We start from the raw sequence: 21,710 nt of genomic DNA, 5'->3' as shown, positions 1-21,710 counted from the left end.
GTCAGAAACTTAACCAACTGAGCCACCCAGGTGCTCTTGAAAAGTATTTAAGTTTTTGACATTTCATATTTCTTTTGGGCTTGGGATCTCTGGGGCTTAAATGTGATTTGATTTGGGTTCAATTGAGTTACTGTTTTTGACATTTTAATAATGTAATTCTAATATTCAGCTAACTAGACTTTTAATCTTCAAAGTCCTCAAATTTTAGCAGCTAAGCTATTTATATGCCAGTGTTTATATTTTATGTACATTACCTTATTTGAAATCCAATGGATTTGTTTATTTTACCAAAAAAAGATGTATTTTTCAGTTCAATTAGTTTAGTTAGTGGTGAAGGCTTTGATGTAAGACACATCTATGATGAAATCCTGGCTTTCTTACTAGTTTGGGATCTTGGGCAAATTTTACAATTTTAAGCCTTAGTTTTTCTTATTTTAAAAACGAAGATAACACTAGCACTTACTTCGGAGCTATGATGGGATTGCATGTGACACTATCAGTGCGTTGCTTGGCCCATAGTGAGGTTTTTAGTTTTTAGTAATAACTGTTATTAGTAATAAGTCTGTAAGTTGTGTATTATCTTTTCTTCTCCAATTTTTGAGAATATACTTTTAAGACCAGTGAAATACCTAAAGATGATTGAACTGTGGTTGTCTGTCCAAATTGGAAGAAAACAGTGGATAAAGTTCATTTACTTTGAGGGATCCCTGGGTGGCGCAGCGGTTTAGCGCCTGCCTTTGGCCCAGGGCGCGATCCTGGAGATCCGGGATCGAATTCTCCGTCAGGCTCCCGGTGCATGGAGCCTACTTCTCCCTCGGCCTGTGTCTCTGCTTCTCTCTCTCTCTGTGACTATTCATAAATAAATAAAAATTAAAAAATTAAAAAAAATAAAGTTCATTTACTTTGGATTATATAATGTGTGTGGCAAACTGTATTTAAGTCAGGATTGCACTTAACCTGTATCAGCTAACAGGGAAGTGAGTAGTGGGAATCTGTCATTAGGATATTTGGTATAGGTTTAAACATTTTTATTGGAAAATATACACAGTGGATAAGAAAGACTTTATAATACCATTCACTTCACTTATTTAATTGGACTTGCAAGGTGGCAAGCTTTGACCTAGGTGATAGGAATACAACACTGAATGAAACGATATTCTGACTTAATGGAATTTGTATTTTAGTGGAGAATACAAACACGTGTATAAGATAATATTAAGCCTTGATGAGGTTTATGAGGACTATTCAAAGAGGGATATATTAATATTTAGTTGAGTAAAAGTACATAGAAGTATACTTCCTTTCCATAAAGTTGCATTTGAAATAACCCTGTAAGAAGATAAATGCTTGCCAAAACTAAACAAAAATATCTTTATATTTTTGTCCTTTGATAGGATTTTTTCACTTTTTAAATTAACCCTCTATTTTGAGATAATTGTAGAGTCACATGCAGTTGTAAAAAATAATACACAGAGAGCTTGTTGTTCCATCACTCATTTTCCTCCAACGGTAACATGTCTCATAACCATAGTACAGTATTACAACCAGCATTAATTGATATTCTCCACTTATCATATTCATATTTCTGTAATCTTATTTGCGTTCATGTGTACACACACGTACATTTAGTTCTGTGGTGTTTCTCGTGTATATTTGTGTACCTGCCAACAACAGTCGAGACATAGAACATTTTTTTTTTTTTGAAGATCTTATTTATTTATTCATGAGAGACACACAGGGAGAGAGAGAGAGAGAGAGAGGGAGAGAGAGAGAGAGAGACATAGGCAGAGGGAGAATCAGGCTCTATGCAGGGAGCCCAAGGTGGACCCAACCCTGGGAATCCAGGATCACGCCCTGGGTGGAAGGCAGGTGCTAAACCTCTGAGCCACCCAGGGATCCCCCAACATAGAACATCTTTATCAACTTCAGATTGCCCTTTTGTAACCCCCCTTCACTCCCTCCTGAAACCTGGCAACTACTAATTTGCTCTCCGTTTCTATAATTTTGTTATTTCAAGAATGTTTAAATGGAATTATGTAGCATGAAATCTTTTGGGATTATTTTTTCCCCCCCGCTAAGCATAATTCTCTCAAGAATTATTATCAGCCAAGTTGTGAGTATCAAGAGTTCATATTGCTGAATTTTTCTGTTTTTTAACTTGGAAAATTTATATTTATTATGGAGCAGCATTTTTTGGTTTGCTTTCCTATAGGCATATCTACTTTGTGTACAAAGTTAGTTACATTTACAGTAACCTAGAAATGATATATATATTTTTAAAGATTTTATTTACTTATTCACGAGGGACACACAGAGAGAGCTGGAGACATAGGCAGAGGGAGAAGCAGGTTCCCCCTTGGGGAGCCAGATGCGGGACTCAGTCCCAGGACCCTGGGGTCACAGCCTGAGCCAAAGGCAGACGCTCAACCCCTGAACCACCCAGGCGTCTCTAGAAATGATATTTAAAGATTTTATGTATTTATTCATGAGAGACACACAGAGAGAGAGGGGCAGAGACACAGGGAGAAGCAGCCTCCATGCAGGGAGCCTGATGTGGGACTCAATCCTGGGACTCCAGGATCACGCCCTGGGCCGAAGTCAGGTGCTTAACCGCTGAGCCACCCAGTTGTCCGTATAAATGATATTTTAAAGATTTGTGCTAGGAGCATTTATTGACAGACTGAGTGTTTGTTTATGTATTTTAGGGTTGGTTTTTATTTAATTTTTTTTAAGTTATGAAAGTCCGAAATTTTTTGTAAAAATTTCCATTGGAGCAGCAGTGTATAAAATCAAAGTAGACCAGTCTCCTTGTAATCTGGGTTTAGTTGTTATTAATATAATGCTTTTGTGCTCCTAAAGGCCCCATCTCCAAATACAGTCATAGTAAGGGTTAGGGCTTCAGTATGTGGATTCTGAAAGAAAACAATACAATCCATAACATGTGTGCATGCATGTACACCTAAGTTTTGTAGCAGTATTTGTCACGTTTTTTTTCTGTATTATTTTATATCCTGTTTATAAAGTAGTTTAATCTGAGACTATATAAGGGGAATATGGTAAAACTCTGTTCTGTGTACTGTTTTCAGATAGCTGTTAGAGCAATACATACAAGTATTTGTGTCTCCTCTCAGTATATAGGAATTACTACTGAACTGGGGGCTCAGAGATTTTGATTTTAGTGCTGGATCTTACAAGATCACTTTGTGATCTTAGATTAGTTATTTAGTCCCTGTGAAAATACATTTATCTGTAAAATGGGATCATGGGGTATGGGGTACGCGATGTCCAAAATCCTTTTAGCTCTAAAATGCTCCTGTGTTTTCTTAATGTTCGTGTTCTAGAAAACAAATTACTTCATGTTAGATCTTTAGATCCTCTTCCCCTCCCAACAACTCTTAAAAACACTGACTGTTCAGCAGTTTAACATCCAGTACAGGGAAGGGCATGTTGATCTCACTAATCTTGGCTGAGTTAATTGGCATGTAGATAACAATCCTCTTCCATAAAAAAACCTCTCCCTTTTTTGATGTCTGTTTTGGTATCTGTTTTTTTCCTTAAAAAATAAAGATATTATTCTATTTTTTTTTCTTTTTTTTTTTTTAAAGAGTTATTTATTTATTTATTCATGAGAGACACACAGAGAGAGGCAGAAATGTAGGCAGAGGGAGGAGAAGCAAGGTCCTCACAGGGAGCCTGATGAGGGACTCAATCCCGGATTCTGGAATCCTGCCCTGAGCCAAAGGCAGACACTCAACCACCGAGCCACCCAGGCGTCCCTTTTCTTTCCTTCTCCCCCCTCCCTCCCCCCCCCCCCCCCCCCCCCCCCCCCCCCCCCCCCCCCCCCGGGAGAGGCCCCGGGGACGCAGGGGGCGGGATGGGGGCGCTTTCTTTCTTTTTTTTTTTTTTCTAAAGTACATTCTACACCCCACCATGGGGCTTGAACTCAGTCACCCTGAGATCAAAAGTCTCATTCTCTACCAGCTGACCCAGCCAGGTGTCCCTATTCTTTTTCTCTAAAGTTAGATTTGATTTGATTTATTTTTAAAGATTTTATTTGTTACTTGTGAGAGACATAGAGAGAGAGAGGCTGAGACACAGGCAGAGGTAGAAGCAGACTTCCTACAGGGAGCCTGATGTGGGACTCCATCCCAGGACCCTGGGATCACGACTGAGCCAAAGGCAGGCGCTCAACCACCCAGGTGCCCCCTAAAGTTAGTTTTTAATTACATTTTTTATTATAAAAATTCCAGCTTAAAAAATAAGAAATAATATCTTGTTTTTGGAACTAAAAATGTAATACATGCACAGGAAAAAAATATAAATGGAACAGAAGAGTACTCAGTGAAAACTAGTCTCCCTCCTTCTTTAGTTCCCTGACTCCTCTCCAAAAGATAGTCACTCTTTCTAATTTACTATGTATCCATCCAGAAATATTCTTCCTCTATACAATCATTTATATATTTATATTTCCCTGTTTCTGGCACCTACTGATGCGTATATCGGTGTGTGCATACAGGGAAGCCTAATGCACTTTGAATTTTCTCACTGGATTGGGTTTCTTGTGGTTTGTTCTACATTCACACATAGGAATCTACCTTGCTCTTTTTATTTATTTTTATTTTTTTTAAAAGATTTTATTTATTTATTCGAGAGAGAGAGAGAGAGACAGAGACAGAGATACAGGCAGAGGGAGAAGCAGGCTCCATGCAGGGAGCCCGATGTGGGCCTCAATCCCAGGTCTCCAGGATCATACCCCTGGCTGAAGGCCGTGCCAAACCGCTGGGCCATCGGGGCTGCCCTACCTTGCTCTTTTTAAAGGCTGCATAATATTATACTGTATGTTGTATTATTCTTTTTAATGGATATTTAGTTCATTTATAATGTTTTATTATTACAAATGATGGCACCAAGCTGTTGTATCTTAATGCATTATGTATATTTATACATAAATTCACAAGAAATATATGCACATATGTTAAGCATACAGAATCTTCAGTAATTTGGTTGAAACTCAGTACATTAAAAAAAATTACCTAGACCACTACCATATGATCTCACTTATATGTGGAATCTAAAAAATCTTTCAACTCCTGTATACAGAGATCTGATCAGTAGTTGCCAGAAGTGGGGAGTAGAGGGGTGAGAGAAATGGAAGAAGATGGTCAAAAGGTACAGGATCAATAAATATTGAGTACGTAATGTATAGCAGGGTGGGTATAGTTAATAATACTGTGTTGTGTATTTGGAAGTTGCTAAGAGAGTAGATCTTGAAAGTTCTCAGCATAAGAAAAAAATGATAATTGTAATAATGTTAAATAAACTTAACGTGGTAATCATTTTGCAGTATATACATATATCCAGTCATTATGTTTTAAACATTATGTTTTATACATACATGTTTTATACATTTTATACATCATTAGCTGAAATAAGATATTTGAAATAATCATCCATATCAAATCTGCTCCAGCAGTATTTTTTTTTACCAGTGGCTCACATATTTAGAGATGGTTTTGTATATCATATCTTTTGCAACTTAATAAGGTAATATTTGTTGATAGTTTTTGGTAAATTTCGTTTGTATGTTTATTTTATTTTTTATTTAAAAAAAATTTTTTTAAGATTTTATTTATTCATGAGAGACAGAGAGAGGCAGAAAGACAGGCAGAGGTCTCCATGCAGGGAGCTTGACGTGTGACTCGATCTCAGGTCTCTAGGATCACTCCCTGGGCTGAAGGTGGGGCTAAACCACTGAGCCACCTGAGCTGCCCTTGTTTGTATATTTAATAAAAGACTAGTGTTATTGTTTAATAGTCTGTAATTGTTTATCTGCATTTTTGATATGGTTATCTTAGGCTGCTTTCATAAATATTAGGTAGAGTATGACAGCTGGAAAACTGGAAAGGACTATATATAATTAAATACAACTTTCTTGTTTTGTTCAAATGCTCCTAAACTTATGCTGTCTTTTAATTTTTTTTTTTTTTAAAGATTTTATTTACTCATTTGAGAGAAAACATGAGTGGAAGTGGTTAGGGGAGTAGAGGAACAAAGAGAGAGAGAGAGAAGCAGACTCCCCGCTAAACAGGGAGCGGGACACCGAGCTTGATCCCAGGACCCTGGGATCATGGACCTGAGCCAACAGCAAACGCTTAACCGACTGAGCCACCCAGGCATCCCTCTGTCTTTTAATATTGCTATTCCTGAATCTGACTGTATGTATACTTGATTGAAAGGATGAGATCAGAGGTGAAGAAAAACAAAACAGAAATGGGCCTCTTAGATTCTGTAAGTGACCTTTTATAGTTCATAGTCTTTATAACAGTGTCAGCTATCTCTGAGGAAGAGTCTTGACGATGATGGGACAGGGAATTTTCTCCCTACTCCCAAGGCTTGGAAAAATGATCAAGGCCGTTTTTAAAGTAAATATTCTAGTAAAGTTCTCTGATATATATCACAAAAAGATTTAATGTAAACAAATCATGTATTTGAAAAACGTAGATTTTGGCAAACTTTCAACTTAATATAATTAGGTCTAAAAGTAGAGATTCATTCATTTTGTTTAATTATTTGATTAACAAACATTTACTGAGTACTTATTCTGTGTCAGCTAGTTTTAGATTCATGGGATACATTAGTACCAATAAATGAAAGATTCCTTCCTTTTGTGGGCCTTCTATTTTAATGTGTAGGGTGGGCAGTTATTTGTAAACATAACCCCCCAAATTTTATAGTTCATTAAAAGATGATAATTGCTATTAAAAAACCTCAACTCTGCTTCTAAATTCTTAGTAAACCATAGATTTGGATGATCTTACACAAATATTTTGCACAAGGAGTAAGCCAGTTTTAGGAATACATTTTCTATTATTCTGATTTACTCTATTGAGGAAACAAGAACAATGGAAGACTTCTCAAAACATTTATTTATTGGCAGATTTTGATCGTGCAGAAAAAGCAATTATCTTGGTGCAGATCCTAAACTAGAACTGTCTTGTTGGAAGACATTTTTCAATACATAATCAAAGGCACAGGACTAAATATTAAGTAGCTTCACCTGAGAGCCCAGTTTATTTAGTTATTTATTGTCAGGTTTGTAGCCACTGTATCCTATTATTGTCTGTAGTATTGTAGTGCTCCTCAGAATTGAGTTTTTACGAGTCTTGCTGCACTGCAGTTCCTCTCTGATTCTGGAAATTAAGTAGTAAATTATATCTTAAATTTTCAGTTCAAAACAGTGTACTGTGTATATTCCAGTGAGGAACACTAGGATCTCAGCTGAGCACTTGTTAAGCTACTTTGATCTATGTAAAATTGCTGTTTCAGGATTTTTTTTGTCTTCCCATAGGCATTGCTGTGTCTACCTTGCTGCAGAGGTATGATGAATTATGACTTTCATTAGGGCCAGTTTGCCAGATAGAACTTACAGTTTTTGAAACAATGTCAGCTTGCCTCTGGAGGTCTGATATTTTATGTAGATGACTGGTAAATGTGTACTCTTATTAGTTTAATTATCAAACACTATTGAATGCTTTTGTGCTAGATACTGTATTGGTATTTGGGAATACAAAGATACATGCTTCTGGCCATTTAGGATTACATAGTCTAGTAAAGGATTTTGAAATGTATAAGTTTTGGCATGATCTGGTATACCAGAGGTATAAAGTTGTGTAACAAACTATTCAGGTATACTTTGGAAGGTCTCATGAAGAGGCAATATTTGAACTATTTTTTGAAAGATGTATGAAATATACTTGGTAGAAAAGAAAGGCATCCTAGGCAGATGACAACAGGGATACAGATTTTGAGAGAGAGCATTGTGCGTGCTTTTGTTCTGTAGTCACCTGATGTGGAGAAGAGGCTATTTTATAGAGAGCAGTACCAGATGATGGATTGTGTGGCCACATTGTGAAAGCCCTTCCAGCCTGTGCTAAGTGAAGTGATAAGATCTATGTTTTAAAGAGATAAGCATAAGAGTTTATGGTTTCTAAGGATGGAGATATGAAAGGATTTGGAGTAGTCTTATGACGGTTGAAGAGAAAAATGCTAAGGACTTGATTTAGGCAAGTAGAAATGAAATACAGGAGGAGCATTTGAGAAAATTTGGTGAAGCAACTACTTGAGGGGATGGATGAGAGAAAGAAAGGAGTTAAGGATAAATAAGTTTTTAGCTTAAAAGTATTTGTCACACATGTACTTGAAGACTTTTAATAATAGGTAGTGAGTCTGATTTTATAGGAATGACTGAGAGGTACATTCCTCTCAGTATTGTGATTTTTGAGCTTTTTGAAGTAAGTTCTGGTTTCAAATTTCATCTCTGGTGCTGCCACCAAAATAGGCAATAGTGATATATATCTTATAGGACTGTTGAGATTGTGTGTATAAACAATACATGGCAGATGGTATTATTGTCTGTCTCCTTTTCTCTAATCTATCAGAACCAGAAATGAATGTTTGAAAAGCAAAGGATGAGAATTCAAGAGGACAAGATTGGTCTAGGTAAATGGCTAAAAAGGGAAGTACTTAAATAACAGTCTTAGCTCTTTTTTTTTTTTTTTTTTTGTCTTAGCTCTTTATTATCTCAATTGTGTTGTAGTTTAATACTGTGTCTTCAGGGCACCTGGGTGGCTCAGTTGATTAAGCATCTGCTGTCAGCTCATGTCATGATCCCAGGGTCCTAGGATTGTGAGCCCTGCATCTGACTCCCTGCTTCATAGTGGGCCTGCTTCTCCCTCTCCTGCTCCCCCATGCTTGTGCTCTTTCTCTGTCAAATAAATAAACAAAATCTTTATATATATATATATATGTAAAATACCATGTTTTCTACTTCTGTTGAGAATGAATATAAAAAAAAATTTCCAGAAATTTTCCTTTCACTTATATGAAAGATACATGATGATCAGTACTCTACAAAAATCCTTACAAAAATTTATTCAGAGAGCTTAGTATTAGGATATGTTTTTGCTCTAAAAATTTGGTATTTGAAAAAAAATTGGTATTATTTTATTAGGTGAATATTTTTAACTTAACATTTTTTCTTTCTTATCTTGGCTACTTAGAAACTCTGAGCTTAATGTTCAACAGTTACTTTTCCTTAGCTTATGTTTATTGGTTTAATAATCCCCTGTTTAATCTTTTATTTTTATTATATGTCTTTATTTGGAGGGGTGGTTAAATAACAAATTTATTGTCTCACAGTTCTGGAGCCTAGAAGTCTGAGATCAAGGTGTTGGCTGGGTTGCTTTCTTCTCAGTGGTGTGAGAAATAATCTGTTCCATGCCTCTCACCAAACTTTTGGTGGTTTGCCTGCAATCTGTAGCATCCCTTGGCTTGTAGAAGTATCACCTTGATCTCTGCTTTCATCTTCACAAGACATTCTTCCTGTGTGCGTCTGTCCAGATTTCCCCTTTTATAAAATCATAAGTCATATTGGTGTCAACTCACTAGAATTTAAATAAAAAACTTGAAAAGGAAAAAAGAAAAAGGAAACTCCTGGTGAAACCAGAAAAAAAAAAAGTCATGCTGGATTAGGATTCACCTCCATGACCTCATTTTAACTAATTACATTTTCAATGATTCTATACTGAAATAAGGGAACATACTGAGATGCTGAGGTTAGGACATCAACATGAATTTTGAGAGGATACAGTTCAATTTGTTGAGTGGGCAAAAAATGAGATAATGCTCATAAAATCACATTTGACTTATGATTGATGCCCTCTGCTACTAAGGTCTTGGTTTTCTATAGTTATCACCGATGTTTGGTTGGTGGCTTCAGAGTTGGGTGGAGAATCTGAAATGTGGAATTGATCTCTTAATGGTTCTGCACAGAAACTTTATCATGAGGATGGAAATACAGTATTTGTAGCCATTAATTATTGTTTTCTCATGGTTCCCTTGGACTTTTTCTTAGTTTGTGAGCTTTAGAGGGAAGTCCAATGCTTTGAACAGACCAGTAGGTCTTGCCCAGCCACTTGATTTGGGTTCGAGTCTTTTCTTTCAATTACTGTGGGTTTTGTAACATATCTAAAATGTTCCAAGCTTACCTTTTCATCATTTATATTAAAATTCTAGAGAACTACATGAAAAATTTCCCCTAATGCATCCTGTACAAAGAACATGTTAGGTTTTCATCAGAAAAAGCAAGATAACTTTTACAAATAAATTTATAAATGGATACAAATGATAACCATAAAAGTAACCATTAGGCACATAATACCATCCTAGCATGCCAGTGTATTGAATTATTCTTACAACAACCCTGGATGTTATTATTTCTATCACAGAGGAGGAAACTGAGACGTGGATCAAATATGCTGTCAGAGGAGGCTAGCTGGCTCAGTCAGTAGAGCATGCGACTTGAATTTCAGGGTCTTGAGTTCAAGCCCTGTGTTAGGCATGGACCCTACTTAAAAATAAGCAAACAAGTAAACAGTCAAAGGCCAATAAATAGTTGGCATCTGGCTGAAACAGATCTCATGGGCAAAAAAAAAAAAAAAAAAAAAAAGCCTTGGCAAAAAAAAAGTCTTTGGTGCTCAGAGTCTGCACTAAAAGGTTGGTGGCCATTGTCTGCTGAGTGGGTGGAGGAGCCTCTGTTTCTTGGGCCTGCATCCACCCTACGGTTATCTAGTAACTCTGAGTCTAAATTTCCTTATCAGGAAAATTGGAGGCAATAATACCATTTACATTGGTGTTTTATGAAGATTGGATCTGAAAATCATAATATAGTAAATTTTTTATCAACTTTTAGACATACCAATTTTTAAAAATGGCTTAACTATAAATAAATGTTTATATTAATGTGTTACTGGATTAGGGAATACCGAAAAAAAAAAAAATAGAAGTAGTCCCAAATCTCAGTTAACAGATAATTTAGATAGGTAGATAGTACACAAACCTATAAGAATTTAAAGATTTATTTATTTATTTATTTATTTGTTTATTTATTTATTTATATTTATGATAGTCACAGAGAGAGAGAGAGAGGCATAGACATAGGCAGAGGGAGAAGCAGGCTCCACGCACCGGGAGCCCAACGTGGGACTCGATCCCAGGTCCCCAGGATCGCGCCCTGGGCCAAAGGCAGGTGCCAAACCGCTGCGCCACCCAGGGTTCCCAAATTTAAAGATTTAAATAGTTGAAGACAGCAATAAAAGATTGGTCAAAGGAAACATATATATTTTAGTCAAATAAATGATATAAATTATATGGTAAGATGTAGAGGTTTTAACAGCTTGGAATGATTGGACAATACATTCTAGAGACAGAAGAGGAAGAAAACATTTATGATTACCTATGAGACAGGATACTAGGCACTTTGTATACATTACTTGAGTCCCTCTCACAACCCTATGAGTGAGATGGTATTGCCTTTTTCAGATGAAGAAATGATACTTAAAGGATTGTTTGCTCAAGATCATACAGCTAATGAGTGGCAAAAGTAGGTTTGGAACTCAGTGTCTCTAATTTCAAGTATTTTTAAAAATTTCCATCATATATCTAGGTCTTGAAGAACATAGCCGTAGAGGAGTGTGTGTGTGTGTGTGTGTGTGTGTGTGTGTGTGTGTGTTTGTAGGAATTGAGGTATTCCATATTGTAAAATGTAGACTTTCAAAATACAGTGAGTATATAATTTTTGACCACAGGAGGGAATTTGGTAATGTTATGATTATTGTAAACATCTTTTTATAGTAGATGTATATATATATTTTGACTTTTATTATACTATAATCTTTGGTCTTTTGGAAATAGCTGTGTATTCATTTTTTTCTCCTGATGGATACCCAGTTGTTTTAAGTCTATTTGTTGAATAGTTCCTTTTATTCTCCACTGATTTTATAAAATAGCTTTATTGAAATACAATTTACATGCTATATTCATGCTTTGTAAGTGTACAGTTCAGTTTTTGGTAGATTACACTGTAGAGTTGTGCAACCATCAGGATTCTTACAAGATACTGTTTCATTGTTTTTCATAATTTTTCATTGAAGTATGCAGAGTAGATGGCATGAGTTTCATTTTACAAGTAATGGTATAATCTACATTTTATAAGCATTTTGTCTAAGACTTTGTGGCTAGTGAGTGGTAGAACTGAGACTCAAACCTAGTACCTTTGGGAAATGATGGATTGAGAACAGATTGTTGAGGGCTTTTTGATATCCGACTAAGAAGTGTGGATTTCATCACATTGGGTAACCTTTGGCAGTATTTTCTCTGTGATGTCCTTTTTGGCAGAGGAAAACTATACAGTATTTTCAGGGGTCACTTTTTGTAGAGTGTGTTCTATGGGACTCAAGACCCCTCAAGCAGCTCATGTAGAAAGGATTCCTTACACACATTTGGGAAGTACTCTCCTTTTGAAATTGTCACAGTTCACATTATATATAGACATAGGCTCTGAGAAATTATGTAGTGAAGAAATGGGTTTACTTCTACTGTTTCCAGTCTTTTCCAAATTTATTTGACTTTAGAATTCCCTTTGGGTAACATTGATTTATTGTGATGTTTTTGGAAAGTTAAACCCATTTCATCAAGAGGCGACAAGCCTGAAGATGAAGGAGAGCATTTATTTAGTTAAGCTGTGAGGATTTTTTTTTTTTATTTTTTTAGTGAGTTATCATCATGCATATTTATATGTTAACAACGGGGCGAGGTAACTGCTGACAGATGTAGAAGTTCTGATTCTTTAGGTACTGTAAGATCCTTTGGTTCAAAGTTTGAATGTCTCATTATTCTAAAACTGCAGGCTTGAAATTTCATCTTTTGATTTCTAATTCCCTCTCTTAATTGCCATGATCCCAGTTCTGTCACTAGCTTTTCTCATCTCCCTAAATCAGTTAGTTTGCTTAACTGCAAAATAAAATAATACCAACCTTGCCACAGTTGTCATTCAGAGTGAGGTTCATATCTACACAGTGATTGTTGAATTGATTATTTATTATTCTGTATTCTATTATTATAATAATAGAGATGATAATAGAACTTTTTTTTTTTTTAAAGATTTTATTTATTTATTCATGAGAGACACACAGACAGAGGGACAGAGACATAAGCAAAGAGAGAAGCAGGCTCCATGCAGGGAGCCCCATGTGGGACTTGATCCTGGGACTCCAGGATCACACCGGGCCGAAGGCAGGCGCTCAACTCCTGAGCCACCCAGGTGTCCTGATAATAGAACTTTCATAGAAATAGTAAGCCTTACTTATAGTGCATTGCAAATTATTATTCCATAGAGATAGTATAAAGTTTACTTAAAAGTTGATTGAAAAAATAAGGGGTTGAAGGAGTGAAAAGTTCTTAATTATCTAATTTTGGTAACTAAAGTCTATTAACATGCCCTAAAACTTTAAATGTGTTCTATATGCCTTTTCTCTTTGTGCATCTCATAAATTAGGATATTTGTCTGTCCTTAGTAATTTAAAAAAAAAGATTAATATCTTCATGATCTATGTAGAATAGAATAATGTATCATAGGTTCATGATTTTCCTGACCTCCCTTGGAAGCATCAAATCCCATTCTCTTCTTTCTAAAACAGGAAAATTTAAATATAAATATATGTGTGGAATTTTTTCCCTCTCAGCTTTATTGAGATACTGACATATAACTCCTGTAAGTTTAAGGTGTACAGTGACGATGTGATACAAATATATATTACAAAATGATTACCACATAAGGTTGGTTAACACCTCCATCCCATCACATAATTACTTTTTTTATGTTGTGATAACTTTTAAACTCCACTCTTCTAACAACTTTCAAGTATATAATACAGTTTTGTTAATTACAGTGTACATTATTAGATTCCCAGAACTTTCTCATCTCCCCATTTCTCCCACATCTCAGTCCTTGGCAACCACTGTTCTATTCTATTTCTTTGAGTTTGACCTTTTATATTCACATGTAAGTGAGGACATCAGTGTTTGTCTTTCTCTGATTTATTTCACTTAGCATAATGCCCTCAAGGTCTATCCATGATGTCACAAATGTCAGGATTTCCTTCTTTTTTATGACTGAGAAATATTGTGTAGGTGCGTGTATATTTATGTATATACTTTCCTGTAGTTGACTGAGGTTTACTGTGGGTAATTATGGAAAGCAAAACCTCAGAGGGGTTGGGTAGTGAGGAGGGGAGGCTACTTTACCCAGAAGTAAGATTGCTGAAGCATATGTTCTGTTTTAAAATTTTAAGGGACCTCCATGCTATTTTCCATAGTGGCTGCACCAATTTACATTCCCACTGACAGTGGTCAGGATTCTCTTTTCTCCATGGCCTCTACAAAACTTGTTATCTCTATCTTTTGATAATAGCTCTTCTAACAGGTGTGAGGGATTATTTCATTATGGTTTTAATTTGTATTTTCTTGATGATTTGTGGTACCAGGCATCTTTTCATGTGCCTGTTGGTCATGCATATGTTTTCTTTGAAAATATATTCATTTGTTTTGCAAATATTTTGTTATGCTTAGGTGCTTATTTTTAGTCCAGTGAATCTTGCTTGAAATCTACTAAGGTAAGACATTGACCATAGATACTTAAATTCTGGTGTGTTTAATAATAGTTTTACTGCATTAGCTTCTATATAACAGGAAGAAAAGAGAAAATTAGATTTGAAATTTGAAAACATTGAAATAAAAATGCTATATTAAAAATAATTTGACACTGAAATTATATTCTATTTTTGAAAACCATTTTATTTTAATTGGAAAAGGTAAATAATAGATGCTGTAAGGGTTTTGATAGAATATAGGAGCTTCTTCTCCCTTTATGGATTTCTGTCATTGTCATCATCATCATTATGAAAATAATTACATTATAGAAAAGTAATACGAGATAAGACTAACTTTTCCCAATCAACCAAATGACACAAGATTATAAGACAGAATATATACTAAAATTTTAATCTGTGTAAGCATACTAATTATCATACTATAAACAAAAATGCATTCCCTTTTCACTTTACATTATAAACAGTTATGTTATATACCATTATTTATTATTCTCATTTTCTACAACCTTTTATTATAGAAAAATTTAAACTTTGATAAAAGTAAAGACAAGAATATAATAATCCCCTGTCAGCTTCAATACGGACCAGCATTTTGCTAGTTTTTATTTTGTCTCCCCTCCCTGTTTTTTATTTGCTGGAGTATTAAATAAATCGCAGACATTAATTTTATGATTTTTAAATAATTTCATAGTATTCTTTCAAAAGATATGTTAGAATTTACTTTTTAAAAATATTTTTATTTATTTATTTATGATAGTCATACAGAGAGAGAGAGAGAGGCAGAGACACAGGCAGAGGGAGAAGCAGGCTCCATGCACCGGGAGCCCGATGTGGGATTCGATCCTGGGTCTCCAGGATTGCGCCCTGGGCCAAAGGCAGGCACCAAACCGCTGCGCCACCCAGGGATCCCCTAGAATTTACTTTTTTTGTATTGTTGGGCATTTTACATTATGTCTAATTTGTTATTAAAATAATACTTTAATACTTGTGTGTAAATGGACATATTGATGAACAACTTCACATATAAATCTTTAGGTGAAAAAAATAAATAAAAAAATTTAAAAAATCTTTAGGTGTTTCTGATTATATTCTTCAGCCATATCTGAAATTGTAAACACTAATTTAAAAGATATTAACCATTAAAACTAAGCTTTTTGTACTTGTAAAAGGAATACATTTTAATTGTGGACATTTTGAGAAATCTTAAAAATAGAGACTAAAAGTTACCTCAGGCTTCTTTCTAAGAATCCCTATGTGTTAGTTTGGGCCACTGTAATAAAATACCACTGTAATAAAATAAAATAAAATTGGGTAGATGTCTTATAAACAACAGAAATGTATTTCTCACTGTTCTGGAGGCTAGAAAGTCCATGATCATAGCACTGGTAGATTTCGTGAGGGGGTTGGCAAGAATCTACTTCCTGGTTCATAAATAGGTACCTTCTTGTTGCTTCTCACTTGGTTGAAGGGGCTAGGATCTCTGTAGGTCTCTTTTATAAGAACATTAATTTTATTCCTGAGGGCTTCACTCCCATGACCTTAGCACCTCCTGTCTTTGGGGGTTAGGATTTCAACATAGGAATTTTGTGGGTATACAGACATTCAGATCTTAGCAGCCTATATTCAACGATTAGCATTTAGTTTAGTTTTCTTCTTAGTGGGGGTGGGGGTGGGTTGGAGTGGTTTCAGTGGTTCTTAGAGGTTGTTCCTAGAAGAGGACAATCTACTTGAAGCTCAGCTGATTTGTAAAGCATATAACTATATTTAACTGGCAGCTTGGAAGATAGCAGTATTCCAAGTAGTTACTGGGAGGTAGCGTCTACAACATATTGTCCATTACTTTGTTGATAGATCATGGCTTGTCCTACTAGTTACAGTCATTCTGTATTCATCTGTCCTAAAATCAACAGCTTGTCTATATTCTTGAACTCTATCCCATTGCTACATCTGCAGAATTGTTCTTACTGAATTAGGAGTTAATATGAGACTGCTGGTCTGTTTCATAAGATGTGTTAGGAGAAACAGTCCTGAGAAATTTACATCTGTTTCTCATGAAGATTCACAGGAGAAATGGCAGTGTGTTATATTCCTTTTTTTTTTTTTTTTAGTGTGTTATATTCTACTGTCTTATAATTTAAAGAAAGAAAACGATGGGAAAATGAAATGCAAGTGTGGTTTGTTCCTTCATGTTATGCTTGGTGGTGCTTACATGACTAATATAAAATAAATTACTGTATCTCTGGGAAAGAAATCAGTCAATTTGAGCATTGTTGAACAAATTTTTAGAGCTGAGCCAATTTTATTTGGTCCTGCCTTTTGTTATGAACAGATAAATAAAAATAAATGTGACAGAGATTTGAGACTTTAAAATTTATTTAGAGACATAGAAACTGCATCAATATTTTGTTCCTTTAATTGGTTAAAATACTTGAATCTTCCTTATATTTCAGTTCCTGGAATAGATGGAGGTGCTTTAACTGATACGAGTCTCACAGATTCCTATTTCAGCACCAGCTTTATTGGAGTCAATGGTTTTGGAAGCCCAGTGGAAACAAAGTATCCCTTGATGCAGGTATCTTTAGAATGAATATGGCACTAAACAGTGAAGTTTATTCCAGTGGTGGGGGATGTCTAGAGTCTTCATTTATTCATAAATTTGTTGAGTTAGGAGGTAAGGTTTAGGAGGTGATGAAGTTAGATGGGATAGGGTTGGATTCAGGGTGAGCTTTCAGGGAGGAATGGGGTGGGATGACAGTGGAGTATGTAGAGGATAGATGGAGAGACTATTTCATCTATGTTTTCTGTGTTTTATGGGTATGGAGTGAAGGCCTTTCAGGATGGAGAGACTAGAGGCAATGGAGTACATAAAAACATGGAACATGTTTAGAAAACAGAGAATAGCCTGATTCCTATAGAATCTGTAAGGTGTATGAATGGTAATATGGTTTGGGAGAGGATGTTAGAAAGCATTTATTGACTTTATACATTATCACTTCACATCTTCTCGGATACTGGAATTTTATATTTTTTAGACAAAGAGACTTAATAGTCATGTTTGTTGCCCATCATAATAAGTTATGGAAGTGTAAGTTCAAATTAGGTGTGCAACTTTGGTTTTAAATATCTAACTAGTGAGTAAAATTTTTATTTAATATGTTTGGAAATTTTTACATGAATTGTTGTAATCCATGTGGCAACATTTATAGGAGGATTAGAGTGTCAGTCATGTGAGAACCGGTGAGAGCAGAAGAATCAGAGTCTGAATTTGTTGAATATTCTGAATTCTGTATTTCTCAGTGATATTATGTGTATCTATTTTGTTTTTCAGAGAATGACTAATAGTAGCAGTTCCCCAAGCCTTCTAAATGACAGTGCCAAGCCATATGCAGGCCATGGTAAGACTTGGTCTCTTTTTCTGTTTTATATTTCTGACCCTAAAAACCATATGTTCAATGTTCATTTTAGAAATCTTGAAAATTTTAAACAGGTATAAGGAAGAGAATAAGAATGATCTATTATTTTCACACTCAAGTAACTATTATTTGGATTCCATATAACTCTACGAAATGTTTATGTCTGAGTATGTAATAATACTTAGCTAAATATACACATGATATAATACTTATGATTGCATTAGGTATACTTTTAAATTATACATGAGTATTTCTTGTCTTGATCATTATAAATTGAATTCTATTACTGATTTTCATAATTTATTAAGCTTTTTTTAAACTATTTTTTTAAAGTATTATACTCTAATATTGGACTGTGTGTATGAATCTGTATTCATATTCAAGACTTATGCTTTTGGAAACATTCTTAGACATGGAGTTACTATTTCAAAGATTATGGTCATTTTTATGGCTTTTGATAGGAAATTTCCAAGTGTCTTTTGTATCCTGTTCTAAAAACAAATGTTAAAAAAAATGTTCAAAAATGGTTTCTTAAAAATATGTAACAATTAAGTGTTAATACTCTGCATCAGTAAGATGTTATCAATTATAATTAATGGGGAGAATAGGAATTTGCATGTTGATTATTTTCTTAGATGGACATTTTATGGGTGTGTATCAAATTTCTATCACTATTCGGATGTTTCAACTTTTTTTTGCTGTAGAAAAGAACATTTTAATGTTGAATAAAATTATTAGAAACTGACTTGTAGCATAATAATATTTTTAGCATTCCCATAGTTGATATGTTGTCTTTTAAATGCTATCAAAAGTAGAATAAAGGATGAATATTACCTATTTTTATAAGTGCCTTGAATGTATAAATTACATAAAAATATCTTACATCTTGTTAATTTATTAGCTGCTTTTTCTTAGCATTGTTAAATTGTTGTTAATTCTAATGAAGGACCAGACTATGAAAATTCAGGCAGGTGAAGCTGGAGAAATTAAGTAGCAATCTATACTGCATTATGAAGAGATTTAAGGTTCCTTTAAATGAGAACATTTGCTATGGTTTTTAGCATTTGTAGATAATTTAATGAGAGACATAAGATTAACTGGAACTCAGAATTGAAAATAAAGTATTTCCATGTATATTATGCATACCTTTTCAAAAACTCTTCTGATGTATTAAGTGAAAAACAATTTAGAGATACACTTTTGTTTGTAATTTCTGGTCACAGAGTAACAGAACTTTGAAACCATAAAGTCTTTGAATTTTATGTTTGTGTTTTGAAACATGTAGTATTTCTGTCTTTAAAAACTTAAATTTACCTCTATTTGTAGTAAGAATATAAAATACTGGTGAAAAACTTAAAAAAATTGACTGTTCTCTGGAGTAGATGGTTTTAAGGCCTTGCTTAAGTGTTAAAATCCAAGTCTAGTCACTCAAAGTATGGTTTACTGTCCCTCCCACCTCACCACCCCTTATAATTTTTCTCATGATTTGGTCTCAAACATACAAACATTTACTATAGTAGACTTACTTTCTTCATAAACACATTCCTAATAACATGATAAAGAGTCATCTTTTCTTTATTTGTTTGATTGTTCTTTTGGTTCTAAGCAAACAGATGCATCCTAATCCATATAACTTCTGATTAGATGTGTAGTGAATACTGGCTGAGAGACATATTCTCCAATTTGTGTTTCATTCACTTAGAAAATATTTGAACATCCACTATATGTTTTTTAATTTAAGCATTGAATCTAACTATTACTGTGGTATATGATTTTTATTACTGTCATAAGCATTGTCAAATTAAATATTTATTACATTTGTGGGTTACTTGAGTTGTCTGTGTGGAAACTTATGTAACTTACCTTCCAGATCCTCTAACTTCACCTGCTTCATCCTTGTTTAATGATTTTGGTGCCCTCAACATCTCTCAGAGAAGAAAGGTAGGTGAAGTTGAAACTTACATGAGACTAAATGGAATATAAAGGTGATACTGGGGTCATCATCTATATAATGGTCAATGTTCTCTTAAGTTGGGGGGCCTTTTTATGGATTATGATGTTTTTCTTGCTTTTGTTTGCCTTTTTCCTTGTATATTTCATATATGTAGAATTTTATTGGTCTCTGTACATGAAAAGAGATTTTTTTATGTGAAGGGATGAAATCTTTCTTATTTTTGCTCATTTTCTTTATCTTAATGTATTCTGCTTTTAAGAAAACATCTAATTTAATGTTGTAGTTGCTGTTAATGTGACCCTTTATAGGCACACTGATCGTGTTTAACTTTATTTTTTGACTGCTTTCTCTAAATTTCAAAGATTTCTCCCCTAATATGAATGCTAATTACAAGGCAACCTTAAAAATCTTCAACTTTTCAGAATTGGTTCACCTGTTTAAAAACAGTTTAAAATCTCTTTATGTTAGAAATTTCATTTAATTTTATTTGAAATAGAGGTTGACAGGCCTTACATAGATTTTGAAGTATTTTATAGGGACTAGTTCTATGACAAGGAGAAATGAAAATTATGTAGTAGTTTGATGCCTTTGAGTCTTAACAAGTATCATTATGTTAATAGTAATAATAATCTAGAGAAAGTGGTATTTTTGGTTAGGATCAGTAGCAGCTAAAGATGTTCAGGAGGTTAAATTTCGGTGGAAATTTCTACAGTGTTATAACTAATTCAGTTTCCTAAGTAATGGATAAAAGACCCCTCCCCATATAAAGAATATTAATTTTAGGAAACTGATAGAAGTTTAAGATGCACTTAGGAAGTATCTGATAGTATACAGAGGGTAGTATAAAATGAAATGAAAATGAAATTCAAGAAGATAGATATTCTCAAGAATTATGTCAGGTATAAATGACATCAATACCATATGTACCTACTATTATCTCCATTTTGAAACAGATAAGATCAAGGAGGTAACTACAAAATGCTTTTAATGATAAACTAAAATGTGTGGGCTTGATTTTATAGACTTCCTTTTGGGCTGTCATCAGGAACACATTTACTCTTGCTTTACATGCTATTCTCATAAATTAGATTATGTAGTTTCTGAATCCATATAGTGGAAGTGGAATAGAATTGGATAGAGGCTGACTCATTGGCAATAGTGAGAAGTGACAACTGGTCACTTCTGTTAATATGGAAGGAAACTATGAAATGCTGAAAAGCAGATAAAAGATAGAAATCAAATTATCTGGAGCTATTTACTGTAAGGAAAAATCAAAGCCCTTAAGTAGTCTTAGGGGTCCCCTTAATCGCTTTTTCTCATTTTTAATAATCAATTAATTGTGATAAGTCACATTTCTGATGTATGAGTAGAAAGTAAAGCTAGGATGGCACATAAACACTTAAAAGTGTTCCTAATATGAAGGTTTAATGGACTATACTGTAAAGTTGAAGTATATGAGTTAGAGCTCCTGTCATTTGTTTCTGAGTAAAGAGTAAAAACTTCTGGAGATTGGAAAAAGGAGGATATAGTGCCCATTCTTTTAAAATTCATTTTAGTAAAGGAAAGTGGTAAAAGGAAATGCACTACCAATGTGACCTCAGTATTTGGAATGGAAGCAAATTAATAAAGTAAAATGAGCACTCTCTTGCAATTTTTGAGGTCCTGGATCTCTAGTTTTGTGACTTTGGACCGTCTTCCTGGGGTGTAATCTTTATATCCATGAAGTGCTATATGTGGCCTGGATGATTGCTGTGGTGTCTTTCATCTTTAAAACTCAGTGTCTCTAAACTGAAAGTATATACATGTTAATCTTTACTTAGAAATTCAGAGTTCACA

General features: G+C 34.4%; 1 protein-coding gene across 8 annotated transcripts in view; it reads left to right on the top strand.

Annotated features, from left to right (window-relative positions):
* PAN3 (poly(A) specific ribonuclease subunit PAN3) overlaps positions 1-21,710 on the top strand; it is a 134,843-nt gene that overhangs the window by 4,434 nt on the left and 108,699 nt on the right. For all 8 annotated transcript variants that reach the window (XR_003142299.3, XM_025462629.3, XM_025462628.3 and 5 more), the window contains exons 2-4: positions 16,958-17,079; positions 17,836-17,902; positions 19,791-19,861. Coding sequence is in view for 7 of the 8 variants with exons in the window: in XM_025462629.3 (XP_025318414.3) it covers positions 16,958-17,079; positions 17,836-17,902; positions 19,791-19,861 (260 nt within the window). In the remaining variant the exon portion in view is untranslated. The remainder of the gene's footprint in view (positions 1-16,957; positions 17,080-17,835; positions 17,903-19,790; positions 19,862-21,710) is intronic.

This window comes from Canis lupus, chromosome 25 (genome assembly GCF_003254725.2).
Source record: "Canis lupus dingo isolate Sandy chromosome 25, ASM325472v2, whole genome shotgun sequence".
In the NCBI taxonomy this organism is placed as follows: Eukaryota; Metazoa; Chordata; class Mammalia; order Carnivora; family Canidae; genus Canis; species Canis lupus.
The sequence above is the reverse complement of the archived record's forward strand: the minus strand, read 5'-3'. Positions and strand labels throughout refer to the sequence as shown.